Source organism: Aotus nancymaae, unplaced genomic scaffold (assembly GCF_030222135.1).
Source record: "Aotus nancymaae isolate 86718 unplaced genomic scaffold, 86718_ANA_hifiasm-v0.15.2.pri h1tg000012l, whole genome shotgun sequence".
In the NCBI taxonomy this organism is placed as follows: Eukaryota; Metazoa; Chordata; class Mammalia; order Primates; family Aotidae; genus Aotus; species Aotus nancymaae.
This window is the reverse complement of record NW_026988423.1, coordinates 202,349-223,410: the sequence shown is the minus strand read 5'-3', so window position 1 is coordinate 223,410 and position 21,062 is coordinate 202,349. Positions and strand designations below refer to the sequence as shown.

General features: G+C 41.1%; 1 protein-coding gene and 1 pseudogene across 1 annotated transcript; both read right to left on the bottom strand.

Annotated features, from left to right (window-relative positions):
* Positions 1-666: 666 nt before the first annotated feature.
* Positions 667-2,139, bottom strand: KDM4E (lysine demethylase 4E). The gene has a single exon (XM_012455442.1). It carries the CDS (start codon positions 2,137-2,139, stop codon positions 667-669), a length of 1,473 nt encoding a protein of 490 aa, XP_012310865.1.
* Positions 2,140-11,661: 9,522 nt separating this feature from the next.
* On the bottom strand, positions 11,662-11,993 carry LOC105719483 (PHD finger-like domain-containing protein 5A; annotated as a pseudogene).
* Between the last annotated feature and the right edge of the window lie 9,069 nt (positions 11,994-21,062).

The window sequence follows — 21,062 nt, the reverse complement described above, 5'->3', positions numbered from 1 at the left end:
ACAGTGATTAGGAGTAGACCGAGAGTCCCTGAGAGGTACTACAACCACCTGTGGCAACCTTTGGTGAGGGGACTTCAGTGGCCCCTGGGAGCCCTGGTTTTCACAGTAGGAGACAGTATCTGGGGGTCTTGGAAATGTGTCAGTAATTGGAGGTAAAGAATCTTCACTGGGGAGATGCCCAGGCTACAATTGTGCTGATGGGAGTCTTCTCTGGTTCCTGGGGTTGGGATAAGAGAGACACTGACATTTGGCACCGTATCGAATAGGCATGGGTCCAGAAGACTGATCATGCATTGGAGAAAAGTATCCCCAAATTCCGTCTGGCTTTAGCCCCAGCAGATGAGTCAGGGGCCCAGGAAATTCTGGAAAACTTAGTTGGGGCCAGAACCCTAGAGGCATAAGAGTGGTCCATTGCTGCAACCCTGGCCACGTTCACCAGAGATTTCCAGTCCCCACTAGTGGCCCTGGACAACTTAATCAAAGGCACAATGACATTGGGAGGAGTCATGCAGATGGCATCAGGGAAATTACTAGAAGTGCTGTTGAGGGACAGCAGGCACAGGCCAGGGTGCACGGGCTCATTAGGATGTAGTGGGGGCCCTAGGCGTTGAAGATCAGGGACACAGCAACAGCTGGAAGCCTTGACAAGATGCTGAAGGCCCCCGCTCAAAGAGGCACGTCTGACATCAAATCTTCATCAGCAAGCTGGAGCCGAGGCTTGCGGCCCCGAGCTCTGCTCCCTGTACCCACTGAAAGGCACCTCTTGGCTGCAGACTGGACAGTTGTCTCCTCAGCCTCCATTTCTCGAGGACGATGACCACGACCACAAGAACCCTGTCTTCCAGTGGAAGGGAGAAGAACCCGGGCTGATGCCCCCAGGGTAAGTGACTGGGTCTGGGTATGATATGCAGAGCTTTGGAATGTGGATCCAGGCACAGCATTAGTGCCATGGCCTTTTGGGTTGTAACGGTGCCCTGGGGACACAGGCTGTGTGGGACACCTGGCCTTGAGGTTTGGGAGAAGCCTCAGGCCCAGAGCAGCTCTCCTAAGTACTACATCATCTCTCCAGTTGCTCAGCTCTTGGCTTTCTGCAACGCTGGGCTCTGTGTTATCCGCAATGGCCAAGTCTTGCCTGTGTTTCCAGAGCTCGTAGCTCTCTGGTTGCAGGATGCGCACGAAGGCGTCCATGGAAAAGGTCACCCTCGCCTCCCCACAGCTACACTGAGAGGCCACTTTGCCATAATCAATCCATCGTGGAGTGGCAAAGTTGATGGCCTCTGCACAGTTGAAGCCATGGTTGAAGCCCGCATGGTAGCCATAGGGAAAGGTCACCATGAACTCCCCAGCCTCCTGAGTCACGCGGTTGAAGGGAATCCCGTTCTCTTTGAGAACAGTAGGGGAGATGAGGGCCACTTTGTGGCGCAGGAAGGCCTCACAGCCCCGGGAACTGCCCGGGAAGAGCTCGCTGGCCAGGCGCTCCAGGCGCTGGCCATGTTCTGGGGGCACTGCGTACCACGTTTTGGGCTCCCCGAAGTGCAGGTAGTTGATGCTGTAAAGGTCCATGTCCTCCGTGTGCCAAGCGAACGTGGTCTTCCACATGCCAAAGTACAGGTAGGGGGTGTTGACGCCCTCGATGACCACCCCACATTCCTGCTCCAGCAGGTCCAGAATTGTTCCCAGGTGTCCTAGGTTCCATTGTGTAGTGTTTCCATCAAACAAGGAGCCACTGATGTCAGCACCATAAATTGGTGAATCGCCGGGGTGGCTCTTCCAGTATTGTTGCTCCAAATCTTCAAAATTCCGGTGTGGGGGAGTCTGATATTTCTTACTGTTTGCCAAATGGCGATACTCCCCGACCGTCATGGCTTTCTTCTTTTTATGGTATTGAGTAAACACACCTCCCTGCCCAGAGGTCACCTGCTTGAGGGGAGTGGTGACTAAGATGTCTTCGATATCATCGTAAGTCTCTCTGGCTTTCCATTCCTTGGGTGGAATTACCTTGGCGAGGCCAGCTTGGTGTGCGCCTTGGGACTCCATGTGAGCAACATATTTGTTGAAATCTGTAAATTCTTCCATGGTTGGGTAAAAAGTCATGATGGTACAACTCGTGTTCTGGGGAAGAGAGTGCACAGACTTCATGGCTGCACACAACAAACAGCTGACTCCCAACTTCTTAGGCGTCTTCTAGATACCTGACCATGCTGGGGAATGCTTTCTTTTCTCCCCTCTGTTTTTCAAAATGCTTTGGTTTATCTGTGAGGCAGTAATTCAGAATTAAACTTTTGAACAAGTGAGACTTTTAACTGCTTTCTGATTCACCAGGGGGACTCCACTCTAGTCAGTCTATCTTTGTCCAAAGAAGTAGAGTCTGTCCCAGCTTCACCTGCAGCCCTGTGAGCTTCCTCAGTGAGGGTGTCTCTGTGAGACTTCTCCTGATTCTCAGGCTTGGGTGCAGGAGTAGCGGCTAACTCCACCGTACCTGGGCCTCTCCTCTAGGAAGTCAAAACAATACACCTAAACAACAACAAAAATACAGCATATTCATATTTTTTAAGTATGCGTATGACCAGACAAAAGAAATACTCAGCTAACATTAAGCTAAACTAAAGCATATGCTATGTTAACATCACGATATAAGGTCAAATCATTAAACAGAAAAAGAGCAGCAGCTAATCAAACTAAGATGAAAAAATGATCAAGTTTAAAAACGAATAAAGTGAGCATTCCACTCAAGAAATTAGATGTCTTAACATCAAAAGAAACAATGAAAATAAATTCAAAAGCAGAAACCATCGCAAAAGTAAACAGAACATCCAATAGGAATGATGACAAAAATTGAAAACTGAGTTTTCAAAAAACGTGATGAGAAGTAAAAAGCCATACACCTGAAAAGAAAATAAAGTAGAAACAAAGCATATTGTGGTAAGAAACAAGCAGAATAGCTAAAAATCTGGTGGAGATGATTAAAAAATTTTAACAAAATCTTACAAACAACTTGGTGATATTAATATTCTCAGTAGGACAAATATCCAACAGTGCTCCGACAGAGAAATAAAACCACCCACCTTCCGCCGAAAACTCACAATTCCATACGAAAACACTCCAGGACCCAGAGAGCTTTCCTGCTAGTAGCTAAACTCTAAATAAAGCCCCACATTCCAAAGAGCCTGGCTTTATACCTGGGCCACATCCTAACCCAATCAGTGCCCAGCTAATGTAATCACTGGGCGGGGTCCAGATTCGGGTTCCCACCCTTTTATTTTAGCCCCTCCCTTTTATTTTACATATTAAAGCAATCTCGCAATGAAGCTAAGTGGTTAAAAACCAAGGAATGGAAAAAGGAAACTCCAACAAACATTAAAGCAAAGAAGCTAAAGCAGCAATATTAGTATCAATTCAGTTATAGGATTAAAAAGGCACATTTTACAGGTATGGAGGAGAAAAGTTCACGGGCATAGTACAGCGATGAACTCTGTGACCCTAGCCACATGGCACTGACACGTGGAAAGCCAAGACTGAGAGTTGTTGTCAGGTCAGACAGTAAAATACACAGTTTTGATGGGAGTTTTTAACGTTTTCCTTACCAGCGTTCTTCCAGAAACCAATAGAGCAGAGTAGAAAATTAGTAATGTTATTATAATATGTACAAGCTTAAGAACTTTGAGGAGCGAAATTGCAACAATTAAAAAGCAAATGGAAAATGCTTTTCAGTACACAAGAAACATTTTTAATCGATAAATTTACCAATGCAGGATTACAAAGTAAATATCAAATTAAAATTCCATAGAATGCATATACCGAGCACGATCTTGACCAAAGTGAAATGAAATTGAAAGTGAATAATACAAAAGCTGAATCCAACCATATTTATTTGAAAATTCATATTCACATTTCTAAAATTTCATTGATCATCAGGTTGAACTCAACCAGTGAGTAAAAACAAAATAAAACAAAGTATGCAAAACAAAATGAAATGTAAAAATAATATCGGATAAAAAAGCAAAAGGGAATATGTATACTGAAATAAAGATAATTAATAAAACTAAAATCTGATACTTCTAAAGAAAAAAGACATTCTTCGTCCAGAGTCGCTTGGACGGAACCCGGTGGGGTCCCCACCCCGGCCGGCCGCCCACAGACAGCCCTCGGTCCCCTCCATGCCCTCGGTCGCCTCCACGCCCCGCCCTCGGTCCCCTCCACTTCCCAGGGGGACTCTGCTTTAGTCAGTATTTCTTTTGTCCAAAGAAAATAGAAAATGTCATAGTGAGGCAGGTGCCCCAGCTGGAGTCCCAGCTCCAATTCAGCTGCGTGAGTTTCCTCTGTGAGGCTTCTCTTGATTCTCAGGCTTGGGTCTGCAAGTAGCTGGTAACTGCACTGTACCTGGTCATCTCTTCTAGGAAGTCTAAACAATACACCTAAACAACAACAACAAATAGAGAATATTTGAAAATTCATGTATGACCAGACAAAAAAAATACTCAGCTAGTATTAAGCTAAACTAAAGGATAAGCTGTGTTAATATAAAGTTTTAAGGTCAAATCATAAAACAGAAAAACTGGGTTTTTTTTTTTTTTTTTTTTTTTTTTTTTTAGTAGAGACAGGGTTTCTACTAAAAAAAAAAAAAAAAAAAAGAAATATGAAAATTAGCCGAGTGTGGTAGAGCACCTGTAATCCCAGCTACTCGGGATTTGCAAAGGGATAAACTGAGCACTCCACACAGGAAACATCAAAAGAAACAATGAAAATAAAGACACAAGCAGAAGCCATTGCAAAAGGAAACATAGCACCCAATAGGAATGATGACAAAAAACTAAAACTTGGCTTTTCAAAAAGTTGGTGAGAAGTAAAAAGCCATAGGCATAAAGAGAAAAGAAGGTACAAATGAAATGCATTGAGGTAATTTTGGTGGAGATGTTTCAAAAATTTTAACTGACTCTTATGAAAAACTTGTTTGATAATAATTTTCTCAGTAGGACAAATATCCAAAAGCACTTCAATGAAGAAATAAAATGATCTGCCTTCCACCAAAAACTCACGATTCCAGATGAACGTACTCCAGGACCAAAAGAGAAAGTTCCTGTTGGTAGCTGAACTCTAAATTAAGCCCAGGTCCCAAAGATTCTTGCTTTTTTATATCTGGGCAACACCCTAATCCAATCAGTGCCCAGCGAATGTAATCACTGGGCTGGGTCCAGAATAGGTGCCCCATCCACCCATGCCCATACCCCTCCTTTTTATTTTACATTTTAAATCAATCCTAAGAAAAAGTTAGGTGATTAAAAGTCAATTTATGGGAAAGGGCAATCTAGACAAATATCAAAAGAAACCTAGGGTAACAATATTAATATGCAACGTATCTGACCAAGCACGGTGGCTCACACATGTAATCCCAGCACTTTGGGAGGCTGAGGCAGGAGGACCACCTGAGATCAGGAGTTTGAGACCAGCCTGCCCAACATGGTGAAATCCCATCTGTACCTGTAATCCCAGCTACTGGGAAGGCTGAGACACAAGAATCACTTGAACCTGGGAGTCAGAGGTTGCAGTGAGCCGAGATTGTACCAGTGCACTTCAGCCTGGGCAACAGAGTTAAACTTTGCGTCAAAAAAAAAAAAAAAAAATCCCATGTATTTATAGGATCAGAGAGGCACATTTTATAGTTTGAGATCCTGTCTCAAAAAGAAAAGGAAGGAAGGAAGGAAGGAAGGGAGGGAGGGAGGGAGGGAAAGAAAGAGAGAAAGAAAGATTTTTCATTTCCCTAATACAAATGAGAGGCAATTTTTTCACATGTTTATTGGCCATTGGGCTATTCTAACTCATGAAGTGACTATTATGTATTTTGTCCATTTCTCTACTGGGCTTGCTGTCTCTGTGCTAGCTCTTTATATATACTGGATATTAGCTGCTTATTAGATATGAGTAATACAGTATCTGTTCACGCCCCTTGTCTTTTTTTCTCTATATCTTTTGATGAACAGAAATCTCTCTTAATTTCTAATAATAAAACTCTTATTTGAAATAGCTAACATGCATGATGAATATAAAATACCAAACACTTTTCAATTTAGTCTGCATAGAATAACTCATTTAATCTTCATAATAACCTGTAAGAAAAATGTTATCTCTGTTTTACAGATGACAAAACTCAGTCATGGAGACATTAAGAAATTTGTTCAAGGTGATAGAGCTAGCAGGTGTTAGAGACAGAGATTTAAACAAAAATCTCCAAAATGATACCTTTAAGAAAAATACAGATTGTAATCCCAGCACTTTGGGAGGCCGAGGCGGGTGGTTCACGAGGTCAAGAGATCGAGACCATCCTGGTCAACATGGTGAAACCCCGTCTCTACTAAAAATACAAAAAATTAGCTGGGCGTGGTGGTGCGTGCCTGTAATCCCAGCTACTCAGGAGGCTGAGGCAGGAGAATTGCCTGAACCCAGGAGGCAGAGGTTGCGGTGAGCCGAGATCGCGCCATTGCACTCCAGCCTGGGTAACAAGAGCGAAACTCCGTCTCAAAAAAAAAAAAAAAAAAAAGGAAAAATACAGATGACTTCTCCTTTATCTAACTGTGATATTTGAGCTGAAATAAACAATACATTTACATACAGGACACAGGGGCCAGACAAATGTGCATGTAGAGCTGACCCTTGAACAAGGAGACAATGAGGGACATTGACCCTCTGTGTAGTTGAAACTTCTCGAGTAACTTTTGACTTCCCTAAAAACTTAACTACTAACAGCCTACTGTTGACTGTAAGCCTTACCGATAACATAAACAGTTGATTAACGCATATTTTGTTTGTTACATGTATTATATACGGTATTCTTACAATAAAGTAAAGTAGAGAAAAGAAAATGCACTTACAGTACTATACTGTATTTATGGATACCTTCTATTTACTTCATCTGTTTAGAAGATGAACGGTCTGTCAAATGGCTGGCAATCTCACTGCGGATCTCAGTCTATACTATGCATCAAGCAATTCAGCTTTTTTGTAATGTCATGACTTTTCTCTGTTTCTTGGGAACCCTTCCAGCATCACTAGTGGCACTTCGTATGGGTTCCATGGCGTTATTCAAACTTTATGATATTGTACTGAACATGATTAAAAATACTCAAGAAACTGCAGTTTACTGAAGGTATTTGCTCATGTGTGGATGATTAGCATCCCACGGCATTTTAAGAGGATGTTTACAATACCTGAGCTCTCCATAATAGCAACAAGATGTGGCTACAAAATACTTTTACAGTAGTACGGGGGGTACTACAGTTAATTTTGTACAGTTATGATTTAATGCGACATCTTTACGCTTGTTTACATTCATCTCACCTGAAATTGGCACCATGTATGATCTGTAAGTTCTGATAAATTTTAACTTATAAGCCGGGCACAGTGGCTCACGCCTGTAATCCCAGCACTTTGGGAGGCCGAGGCGGGTGGATCATGAGGTCAAGAGATCGAGACCAGCCTGATCAACTTGGTGAAACTCCGTCTCTACTAAAAACACAAAAATTAGCTCAGCGTGGTGGTGCACGCCTGTAATCCCAGCTACTCAGGAGGCTGAGGCAGGAGAATTGCCTGAACCTGGGAGGTGGAGGTTGCAGTGAGCCAAGATCGTGACACTGCACTCCAGCCTGGGTGACAGAGTGAGACTTCATCTCAGAAAAAAAATTTTTAACTTTTAACAACAGATTTGCGTATGTTTTAGGGTAATACATAACATACACTGTTATATACATGTATTTAATGCATTCATGACATATGTATTTTTTATTTTTTCAATATTTCTAAGCCACAAGATTTTTATCACAGATTTTAAAAATTGTTCTGAAAGTCCAAGATATTTACCAATATAGTTATTGAAAAAAATCCACATATGAGTGGACTTATGCAGTTCAAACCTATGTTGTTTAAGGCTCAACTGTACATGTGGGAATCTGTATATAATGAAAGTGGCTTACCAATCCTGTGAAGAGGAATTAATTATTCAATAGGTGATACAATAGTGGCCTTTTTGGGGGAAATGACAGAGCTCTACCTCATACTACTTAGATAAGTAAATTACTGATAGATTAAACACTGGCTGTGCAAAGGAAAACTTTAAGACTATTTGAGAATATATTGAAAAATGTGTTTATCCATTCAAGGTAAGATTAAATGTCCTAAAGAAGACCCAGAAGCACAAACAATGATGGAAACGACTGATACATTTAACTGATTCCAATGTAATAATGACATAAAAAATTAAGAGACAAGACACAGGATAGAATAAAATAAACAATAAATGAGTATCCCAAAAACTTCTAGAGATCAATAAACAAAATAAGAGTCAACCCAAAAGAAGCGGGCGAAGGCTTAGAACAGGCAACCTGAACAAAGAAAATCCAAATGACCAATACATATGAGGAGACGTACAGGATTACTTGTAATTGAGAAAATGCAGTGATACTTAAAAAAAATCAGTTTAGGTAAGGAAAAGGTGAAAAGGTTTGACAATATAAAAATGGGCCAACATATGAGAAAACCACAACAATCAGACTGCTAATGGAGATAGAAATTGTAGACCAATAAATATAGCTGTTCCTAGAAAACAGTTGAAAATGAGTAGAAATATAAACAAGGAACTCTAGTCCTATGTACACAGTTGTTCAATAGTGTTGTTTAAGATAAGAAAGATGTGGAAATGATCTAATCTATCAGCAGGGTAATGAAGAAAATGAGAATTTACACAAATCTATTGACTTTGCTGGAGTCACTAGGATCTATATAATAGCAATGTGTTCACAACTTGTAACATTAAGTTTTTAAATAGGTGGTGAGAGGAGGAGAAGTTGGTAAAGCCACACCTGACATATTATCTTGTCTGTGTAAAATTATAAGTATAAAAGTGAAGAATGTGTAAGGAACACATGATGACTCTTTCTCAGAAATGAAGAGAAGCCTAGAAATAGAGGTCATGAGAGAGGACAAAGATGGCTCTAAACTTGCCTCTAGATAATTCTCATTATCAATATTTCTTGATTTTCTAAAATAGAACACAGCATGGCAAAAGGTTATTATTGAACATGGGCAAACAGCAGAATACGGGCACCGTCTATTAATAAGAGTCGTCCCAATTGAGTGTGTGAAAATAAAGTAACATAGAATTCTAAGTACAATTGCTTGAAGAAGCCCTCCACAACCACATGCAACTCCCTGAGTTTTCTAAAGGCTAATTTAGAAACTGCTTTAGCTGTATTATTGCTTGCTCTTGTTTGGAAAGAGAATGTAAAATACTGATGAAGGTGACTGAGTAGAAACAGGAGTGCAGTAGGAGCAAAGTTTTCTAAAAATTCTTCATGTCCTTATGTTTCTTGTCTTCCCAACCCAGGTTTTCTGTTTCTGTTTTTTTTTTTTTTTTCTTTTTATTCTTAATTTTAAATGTCCCAGGGCATGCATCTATTTGGAAAGAGATTGAGATGTTGCTGAAGCAGATGTTCAATTCTAACCTTCCCAATTAGAATGTGAGCCAAGCTATCAATCATCTGATATTTTCAGAACTTCCTTATTTCTCTGCATTTCCTTATCCATAATCCAGCATTACTACCTAATTTTAATTGCCAATTAATCGCCTCCAGTATAAAAGTGAGAAAGTCTCACCATCCACCAGGGTGGGTGGAAGCAGGCATCCAGATGCAAACTTGAGGGGGCTGACCCAAGGAACTAACACTTCTCCAACAGACTTTCAACATAACCTCTGTTTAGCCTCACTTTTATTCCCAACTCCAGGAGTACCTGGTGCCCAAAATCTTGATTCCTTTTGGTTCTACGCTGGGGATGGTGTTGGTCTCTAGGCTTTTTCCCTGCCAACCTAGAAGTTAACTTTCCAGAGTTTCTTTTTTTCTTTTTTCTTTGAGACGGAGTTTCGCTCTTGTTACCCAGGCTGGAGTGCAATGGTGCGATCTCGGCTCACCGCAACCTCCGCCTCCTGGGTTCAGGCAATTCTCCTGCCTCAGCCTCCTGAGTAGCTGGGATTACAGGCACGCGCCACCGTGCCCAGCTATTTTTTTGTATTTTTAGTAGAGACGGGGTTTCACCATGTTGACCAGGATGGTGTCGATCTCCTGGCCTCGTGATCCACCCACCTCGGTCTCCCAAAGTGCTGGGATTACAGGCGTGAGCCACCGCGCCCGGCCAATTAATATTCTTCTTCTTTTTTTTTTTTTTGAGACAGATTCTCACTCTGTTGCCCAGTCTGAAGTGCAATGGTGCCATCTCAGCTCACTGCAACCTCTGCCTACTGAGTTCAAGTGATGCTCCCTGCCTCAGCCTCCCAAGTAGCTGGGATTACAGGCCCGCGCCACCATGCCCACCTAATTTTTTGTATTAGTAGAGACGGGTTTCACCATGTTGACTAGGATGGTCTTGATCTCTTGACCTCGTGATCCACCCGCCTCGGCCTCCCAAAGTGCTGGGATTACAGGCGTGAGCCACCGCGCCCGGCCCTATCTTTCCAGAGTTTCTTAAGACGGTTCTCACTTTTCCACCTGCCCCTGTGTTGTCTCCTATTCAGTTTTCTCCAGCTTAAAACACATGCAATAAAACATATAGATCTTAGGTCTCCACATCAGTGAATTTTAACAATTATATATGCCCATGTAATAATCACCCAAAACAAGATGTAGGACATTCCACAGTCCCATAAATTTCTCTCATGCCTGTAACTTTCCAGTCAATCCTGACCATAAGTAATCATGTTCTAAATTCTATGACCACAGGTTAGTTGGGCTTATTTTGGGAATGAATACAAATGCCATCACACAATATGTTTTCCCTTGGATCTGGCTTTTTTTCCCCCAAATCGGATTTTTGTAAGATCCTGTTGCATGTACCAGCAGTTTGTTACTTTTTATTGATGAATAATATTTCAATATGCTACAGTTTTTCTATGTATCTGTTCAAAGACATATGTATTTTTCATAGTTCTTGATTTTTATGAATTGGGTAGATAATTAGGGGAAGAACTCCTAGGCGTAGATGACTGCTTAAGTTTATAGAAGACTGACAAACAGTTTTCTTTTTTTCTTGACTACCAGAAAATAAATACCAACTTTATTAATGTAACAGCAACAGAAAGGGTTTCCAGTTTCTCAGGAGGAAAATAACATGATGCCCGCACAAGTGTTTAAAGAGTGAAAGCTTACACAAGTGTTAAACGAGTATATGACTACATTTCTTGTTCTGATAGCTTCCCACTGCACACCAAAGTTTCCTCAAGGACCGAGATGCTGCAAGAACATGTTTTTCACTGGGCATAGCTTCACAGTCAACTTCTCAAGCAGAAGACTAAAATATTATTTCTTTGTAGAAGATCTTGGTTGAGGGAGAACATATCAATATGGAGAACAGATCTTTGTTTCCCAAATTCAAGAAACACCATTAACTAATCTATCAAATTTTCTCCGATAAGGTGTGCCAGAGTGCTCTCTGAAGAATCCTTTTCCATCCCTACCATACGTCTGGGTGAAGGGAGAGGAGGGGCTGGCAGGCGGCCAGTACACTAGCAGGCACTCCCGGTGATGCTCTGGATTCTGCTCTCTTTCTGCTGGTGGTAGTAGGCATCTTTTCTGGCAGTTGCAATGGCTTTAAGGTGGCGGGGAGGAAGGGGCCACCTACCAATCACCTCTTCTTGAAGCCATATTTTTTGCGTTCATAGAAGAGGTCTGTCTTAAAGCTGCACAAATTGACAATCTTTGGGCAGCCATCTCTATCCTTCTCCTGGATGGTGCACTCTTTACAAAAATAGGCATCAGAGACCCCAGGGCCTCCACAGATCACACAGCACCCCTAGTAAGATTCATAGTTACACTCATTACATATGTGCACCAGAGTGCAGGGACACATATAGGAGTCACAAATCACACACTTGCCATCACGTTTTTCACACAGTCTTCCAAAGGCAACACCAGCCTGCTATGGCAAAAGATCAAATCGGGATGATGTTTAGCCATAGTTCCCAAAGAAAACAACACACAGTTTTCAAAGGGGCTGTATGATGTCACGATCTCAGTCAAAATGCATTGGAGAGCCCATTGCTCCAGACGTAGGACTCCTCTCAGAGCCAGAGTGCATGGTTCCAGTAAATCTGGGTAAAAAACTGGGAGTGATCCATCATACCAAAGGCAGAATGTTTCCTGTTTGTCCTTGTGACTTCTAGTGTTCAAAGGGACATGTTTTCACTGTGGGTAGTGGGAGGTCACAGCAATAATTTTGTAAATTGGAAGCTGAGATTCTTATGTGGTCATTTCTCTCTTCGCATCACTGAACGGCCATGCAAAGAAGAAGTATGATTTCAGCGGGGGGCATTGATACTTATTCTCTCATGAAAATCATGCTCTTCGAAACACAAATCTACACTATAGGTGCAGTTCAGGTTCACTACAGAGCACACTCTAAGACTTCAGCACAAAGATCTTTCTTTCCATATCTGAGAAAGAAAGAGGCAGAAAGCAGTTTGAGCATAGGGAAAAGTTGATCTGTGGCTCAGGGCCAAATATAGTCTCAGCAGATCCTGCACACAGCTCTGGAGCTCAAATGGCCCTTCAGGGATGTCCTGAGTTCAGCAGAGAGATGGCCAAGCTTAATGCTCCAGCACTGAGCAGTCACCAGATGTGTGCCGGGAAGAGGCATGGCCTTGGGTGAGGCAGCTCTCTGCAGCTGAAGGCTGTCCGCCTACTGCAGTCCAGGGCCGATGAGGCTTTTACTTATCACATAAACGTTTATTCCTTGGTCGTGCAGGACGCACTGTGGGCCCAGCAGCTCTCTAGGGGTACGCCCTTCCCACGAATGCAGTGTGCTTTCATCTCGTGTTTCCACCGTCTCAGTATTAGCTGAGCATTATGACCCTTTTCAGCCAGGCAGCTCGTTCCCATCCTCATTTGTACCTGGAGTCAGGCTCTCAGCTTCAATTTTTCTAAGAATAAACTTTCATCTCTTGTTATACTAGGAATGACAAAGCCACCTAACCGAATGGGAGAGGCAGGAAGATGTGGGTTTTTCTGTTCTTTATTCAAAACTTTAGACAAGCACCAGTTTTTTTTTTTATTACTTTGGCCTTTAAATTTACAGGTGCTTCAAAATTGAGAGCCTTACTAAAATTCTGTGGGGGCAATCAAGGAAGGCTAGTACTAAGGGGAGGGTGGCTAGCTATTTACAAGACACATGTGAGTTTGTCCACTCCTGTGTATTTTTTTTTCCTTTTTTTGAGATGGAGTCTTGCTCTGTCACCTAGGCTGGAGCGCAGTGGTGTGATCTTGGCTCACTGCAACCTCTGCCTCCTAGGTTCAAGCAATTATTCTGCCTCAGCCTCCCAAGCTGGAACTACAGGCACTGCCATGGCTAATTTTTGTATTTTTAGTGGAGACGGGGTTTCACCATGTTGACCAGGCTGGTCTCGAGCTCTTGACCTCAAGTGATCCACCCACCCTGGCCTCCCAAAGTGCTAGGATTACAGGCCTGAGCAACCACACCTAGCCACTTCTGTACATTCTCAATGCTAACATAAATCTAAGCAATTGCCACTCTCACTTGTATTATTTAGATGCTCTGCTTCTTCTGTCCACACATTCTCCACAGAGTAACTAAGATGATTATTTAAATGTATAAATCACATTTTGTCAACTGCCATTTAAAACTTCCAGTGCCTGTTTGCAATAGCAGAGACTTGGAACCAACCCAAATGCCCATCAATGATAGACTGGATAAAGAAAATGTGGCACATATACACCATGGAATACTATGCAGCCATAAAAATGGATGAGTTCATGTCCTTTGCAGGGACATAGATGAAACTGGAAACTATCATTCTCAGCAAACTAACAAAAGAACAGAAAACCAAACACCATGTGTTCTCACTCATAAGTGGGAGTTGAACAATGAGAACACATGGACACAGGGAGAGGAACATCACACACTGGGGCCTGTCGGCAGGGTGGGGGGCTAGGGGAGGGAGAGCATTAGGAGAAATACCTAATATAGATAACAGGTTGATGGGTGCAGCAAACCACCGTGGCACATGTATACCTATGTAACAATTCTGCACATGTACCCCCGAACTTAAAGTATAATACAATTAAATATAAAAAATAAAAATAAAACTTCCAGTGCCTTCTCATTTCAAGTTAGACACACACCAAATAATGTACTTCACATGAGACCCAGGGCCCTACATGTTTTGCCCCCTGCCTCTCTCCCTCTCTTCCTCTTTCTGTCTATGCCCCAGGCACAAATGAGCTTTGTATTCCTGGAAAAACAAAATCACTAAGCTCCACGGTAGGTCTATTGCACTTGCTGTTCCCTGCAGGTGGGAAACTCTACTCTGGACATCCCAATTTTGTCAGTTGGGTCCCAAAAAGGTCTCTTGTTCTGTGAAGGCTTCCAGGACCTGCAATTCCATCAGCCCCCTGCCCACTCTGCTTTGTCATCCGATCCTGCTTTAGCTTCTGCACAGCACAAACTCCTGATTGAAACTGTCTTGCTCACTTACTGGGGACTTGTTTATTGGGATGAGTCGAATCATTAACAATGTCAAATAGACCTACAGCCTTGAAAAGCCAGCGGAGTTTGGCTGTTTTGGCTCCTGTTTCCCTCTTACCTAAATTTACTTATCAGAGAATTTTAAACTTTCAAGGAAAATGCATCTCTATGTTTTCAGATTTTTAAAATCAATTTCTAGTTTTATTTCATGGTAATTACACTGCATGTTCTCACTTGTAAGTGGGAGCTAAATGATGAGAACTCATAGACACAGAGAAGGGAACTGCAGACACTGGGTTCTACTTAAGGATGGAGGTGGGAAGAGGGAGAGGCGCAAAAAAGAAAAAATATATATACATATATGGTACTAAGCTTAGTAACTAGGTGATTAAATAATCTGTAAAACAAACCCCCATAACACGAGTTTACCTATATAAAAAAGCTGCATATATACCCTCGAACCTAAAATGAAAGTTTTTTTTTTTTTTTTTAAAAGAATGCTTGGCCAGGTGCAGTGGCTCATGCTTATAATTCCAGCACTTTGGGAGTCCAAGGCAGGTGGATCACCTGAGGTCAGGAATTGAGACCAGGCTGGGCAACATGGCAAAACCCCATCTCTGCTAAAAATACAAAAATTAGCTGGTCATGGTGGCACACACCTGTAGTCCCAGCACTTTGGGAGGGTGAGCTGGGTGGATCACCTAGGTTCAGGAGTTTGAGACCAACCTGGCCAATATGGTGAAACCTTGTCTCTACTAAAACTACAAAAAATTAGCTGGGCTTGGTGGCATGAGCCTGTAATCCCAGCACTTTGTGAGGCTAAGGTGGGTAAATTAACTGAGGTCAGGACTTCGAGACCAGCCTGGACAGCATGGTGAACCCTGTCTCTACTGAAACTACAGAAAAATTAGCTGGCCATGGTGGCACACACCTGTAATCCCAGCTACTCACTCGGGAGGCTGAGGCAGGAGAATTGCTTGAACCCGGGAGGTAGAGGTTGCAGTAAGCTGAGATTGCACCACTGCACTCCAGCCTGGGTGACAGAACAAGACTCTGTCCCCCCCAAAAAATTCTTTATCCATTCATCAGTCAACAGACACTTAGATTGTTTCTATATCTTGGCTACTATGAATAGTGCTGCAATGAACATAGAAATGTAGATATCTCTATGAGGTGATGATTTCATTTATGCCCAAGAGAGGGATTCATGGGTCATATAATAGGTTTATTTTTCATTTCTTTCTGAAACCTTCATACTGTTTTCCATAATGTCTTGACTAATCTATATTCCCACTAACAGTGTACAAGAGTTCCCTTTTCTCCATACCCTTGTCAACATTTCTGTCTTTTTTGACTTTAATAGGATAATAGCCATCCTCAGGGGTGTGAAGTGGTGTCTCAAAGTGGTTTGATTTGCATTCCCTGATTATTAATGATATTGAGCACCTTAATGTTTTCCTTGGACAACTATTCAGGTCTTGATTTTTTTTCATTTCTGTTTTTGTCTTTTTGCTATATTGCCTCTTGCTCTGTTGCCCAGGCTAATGGAGTGGTATGATCTCAGCTTACTGCAGCCTCGACCTCCGGGGCTGGAGCAATCCTTGAATAGATGCGACTACAAGCATGTGCCACTATGTCTAGCTTTTTTTTTTTTTTTTTAGTAGAGATGAGGTCTCACTATATTTCCCAGGTTGGTTTTGAACTCCTGAGCTTAAACGATCCACCCGTGTCAACCTCCCAAAGTGCTGGGATTATAGGTGTGAGCCCCCACACCCAGCCCTTTTGCCCATTTTTAGTTGGGTTTTTAGTTTGTTTTCACTATTAGGTTATATGAGTTCTTTATACATTTCTGATTTTTTTTTTTTTTTAGAAAGGGTCTCACTCTGTTGCCCAGGCTGGAGTATAGTAGCACAATCGTACTTAACTATAACCTCAAACTCTTGGACTCAAGCAATACTTCCACCTCAGCCTGCCGAGTAACTAGGACTACAGATGTGCACCACCCCGGCAAGCACACCAAAATAATTTTTAAATTATTTTGTGGAAATGGGGGGGTCTCACTATGTTGCCCAGACTGGTCTCCAACACCTCTCACCTCAGTTTCCCAAAGCACTGGGATTACAGGTGTGAGACATTGCAACGCTTGGCCTAAATTTTGGATATTAATTCCTTTTCACACACATAGTTGGTAAATATTTTTTCCCAATCTATAAGCTGCTATTTCATATTGTTGATTGCTTCCTTTGCTGTGCAGAAGCATTTTCCTTTGTCATCCACTTGCTTTTGTGACCTGACTTTTCAGTGTGATATCCAAAAACTTATTGCCAAGGCCAATGTCCAGGAGCTTTTCCCTTAGGTTCTCTTCTAGAAGTTTTATAGTTTCTGGTCTTAAATTTATGTCTTTTATCTATTTTGAGTTGACTTTTATATATGGCATAAAAAAAGAATGATTTCATTCTTTTGCATGTGAAAGGTAGTTCTATTTTTAGCATTTTGAGAAATAGCCATACTGTTTTCCATAATGCCTGCATTAATTTACATTCTCCCCAACAGTGTACAAATGTTCCCTTTTCTCTGCATCCTCCTAAGATTTATTTTTGTCTTTTAAGATAATAGGATTCTAACAGACATGAGGAGATATTTCACTGTGGTTTTAATTAGTACTTGGTTAGTGATGTTGAACACTTTTTGATATACTTTTGACCCTTTGTATGTTTTCTTTTGAGAAATGTCTATTCATATTCTTTGGTGCATTTTCATTGGATTGTTTTCTTACTACTGAGCTGTCTGAGTTCCTTATATGTTTTAGATACTAACCTGTTATTACATGCATTGCTTCCAAACGCTTTCTCCCATTCCACATGCTGTCTCTTCATCTGTTCATTGTGTCATTGCTTCCTTTGCTGTGCAGAAGCTTTTAGTTTGATGTAATCCCATTTGTCTACTTTTGCTTTTGTTGCTGTGCTTTTGAGGTCATATTCTAAAAATCTTTACCCAAACCATGTCAAGAAGGAACCTTCATAACCATGCAAATACACACAAATTAAATAACCTGCTCCTGAATGATCATTGGGTCAAAAATGAAATCAAGATGGAAATTTAAAAACTCTTCAAACTGAACAACAATAGTGACACAACCTATCAAAACCTCTAGGGTACAGCAAAGGTGGTGCTAAGAGGAAAGTTCATAGCCCTAAATGACTACATCAAAAAGTCTGAAAGAGAACAAACAGACAATCTAAGGTCACACCTCAAGGAACTAAAGAAACAAGAACAAACCAAATGCTAACTCACCGGAAGAAAGGAAATAACCAAGATCAGGGCAGAACTAAATGAAACTGAAACAACAACAACAAAAAAATACAAAAGATAAAATGAAACAAAAATCTATTTCTTTGAAAAGATAAATAAAATTGATAGAACATTAGCAAAATTAACTGAGAAAAGAAGAGAGAAAATCCAAATGAGCTCAATTAGAAACGAAATAAGAGATATTACAACTGACACTACAAAAATACCAAAGATGATTCAAGACTACTATGAACGCATTTACACACATAAACTAGAAAACCCAGAAGAGATGGATAAATTATTGGAAAGATACAACCCTCCTAACTTAAATCAGGAAGAATTAGGTACCCTGAACAGACCAATAACAAGCAGTGAGATTGAAATGGTAATAAAAAAAATACCAACAACAAAAAAAGTCCAGGACCAGACGGATTCATAGCAGAATTCTACCGGACAATAAAGGGAATTGGTACCAATCCTACTGGCATTATTCCACAAGATAGAGAGAGAGAGAACCCTCCCTAAATCATTCTATGAAGCCAGTACCAATGTTATACCAGGAAAGTACATGACCAAAAAAGAAAACTACAGACCTATATCTCTGATGAACATAGATGCAAAAATCCTTAATGAAATACTAGCTAACCAAATCCAACAACATATAAAAAAAAAATCCACCATGATCAAGTGGGTTTCATACCATAGATGCAGGGGTGATTTAACATATACAAGTCAATAAACGTGACACACCATGTAAACAGTATCAGAAACAACAAAAAAGACCCCACATGATCATCTCAACAGATGGAGAAAAAACATTTGACCAAATCCACATCCCTTTATGATTAAAACTCTCGGCAAAATCGGCACAGAAGGGACACACCTCAATGTAATAATAGCTATCCATGACAGATGCACAGCCAACATAGTAATGAATGGGGAAAAGTTGAAAACATTCCCTCTGAGAACTGGAACAAGACAAGGGTGCCCACTCTTACCACTCCTCTTCAACACAGTACTGGGAGTCCTGGCCAGAGCAATCAGACAAGAGAATGAAATAAAGGGCATCCAAGTTGGTAAAGAGGAAGTCAGTACTGTTTGCTGATGATATGATTGTTTACCTAGAAAACCCTAAATATTCCTCCAGAAAGCTCCTAGAAATAAAAAAATAATTCAGCAAAGTTTCTGGATACAAAATTAATGTACACCAATCAGTAGCTCTTCCATACACCAACAGCAAACAAGCTGAAAATCAAGACCCTTTTACAATAGCCGCAAATAAAATAAAATACTTAGGAATATACCTAAACAAGGAGGTAAAAGATCTCTACAAAAAATGCTTCAAGACCCTACTTAAAGAAATCACAGATGACACAAACAAATGGAAACATCCCATGCTCATGAATGGGTAGAATCAATATTGTAAAAATAACCATACTGCTAAAAGCAATCTATGAATTCAATGCAATTCCCATCAAAATACTACCATTATTCTTCACAGAATCAGAAAAAAAAATCCTAAAATTCATATGGAACCAAAAAAAGAGCCCACATAGCCAAAGCAAGACTAAGCAAAAAGAACAAATCTGGAGGCATCACATTACCTGATTTCAAACCATACTACAAGGCCATAGTCACCAAAACAGCATGGTACTGGTACAAAAACAGGCACTTAGACCAATGGAACAGAATAGAGAACCCAGAAATAAACCCAAATGCCAACTGATCTTCAACAAAGCAAACAAAAACATAAATGAGGGAAGGACACCCTACTCAACAAATGGTGCTGGAATAATTGGCAAGCCACATGTAGGAGAATGAAACTGCATCCTCATCTCTCACCTTTACAAAAAAGCCAAGAGGGATCAAGGACTTTAAGACCTGAAACTATAAAAATTCTAGAAGATACATTGAAAAAAACTCTTCTAGACAGTGGCTTAGACAAGGACTTCATGACCAAGAACCCCAAAACAAATGCAATAAAAACAAAGATAAACACCTGATTAAACTAAAGAGCTTTTGCATGGCAAAAGGAACTGTCAGCAGAATAAACAGACAACCCATAGAGTGGGAGAAAATCTTCACACTCTATACATCTGACAAAGGACGAATTTCCAGAATCTACAACAAACTCAAACAAATTAGCAAGAAAAAAAAAATTGATCAAAAAGTGGGCTAAGAACATGAATAGACAATTCTCTCTCTCTCTTTTTTTTTTTTTGAGACAGAGTCTCACTTTGTCACCAGGCACCAGGCTGGAGTGCAGTGGCACAATCTCGGTTCACTGCAACCTCCGCCTCCTGGGTTCAAGCGATTTTCCTGTCTCAGCCTCCCGAGTAGCTGGGACTACAGGCGCACGCCACCACACCCAGCTAATTTTTGTATTTTTAGTAGAGATGGGGTTTCACTGTGCTGGCCAGGATGGTCTCGATCTCTTGACCTCGTGATCCGCCCGCCTCAACCTCCCAAAGTGCTGGGATTACAGGCGTGAGCCACCGTGCCTGGCCATGAATAGACAATTCTCAAAAGAAGATATACAAATGGCCAACAAACATTTGAAAAAATGCTCAACATCACTAATGATTAGGGAAATGCAAATCAAAACCACAATGCAGTACCAACTTACTCTCAGAAGAATGGCCATAATAAAAAAATCAAAAAATAATAGATGTTGGCCTGGGTGTGGTGAAGAGGGAACCCTTCTACACTGCTGGTGGGAATGTACAACCAATATGGAAAACAGTACGGCGATTCCTTTAAGAACTAAAAGAAGAATTACCATTTGATCCAGCAATCCCACTACTAAGTATCTACCCAGAGAAAAAGAAGTCATTATATGAAAAAGATTCTTGCACATGCACATTTATAGCAGCACAAATTGCAATTGCAAAAATGTGGAACCAACCCAAATGCCCATCAATCAACAAATGGATAAAGAAACTGTGGCATCTAGGCAAAACCATTCAGGACATAGGCGTAGGCAAGGACTTCATGACCAAAACACCAAAAGCACTGGCAACAAAAGCCAAAATAGACTAATGGGACCTAATCAAACTCCACAGCTTCTGCATGGCAAAAGAAACAATCATTAGAGTGAATCGGCAACCAACAGAATGGGAAAAAAATTTTTGCAGTTTACCCATCTGACAAAGGGCTGATATCCAGAATTTACAAAGAACTAAAACAGATTTACAAGAAAAAAACAAGCCCATTCAAAAGTGGGCAAAGGATATGAACAGACACTTTACAAAAGA

Coding starts and splice junctions, on each gene's coding strand:
- KDM4E (XM_012455442.1), bottom strand. CDS start 2,139: ATGAAGTCTGTGCACTCTCTTCCCCAGAACACGAGTTGTACCATCATG.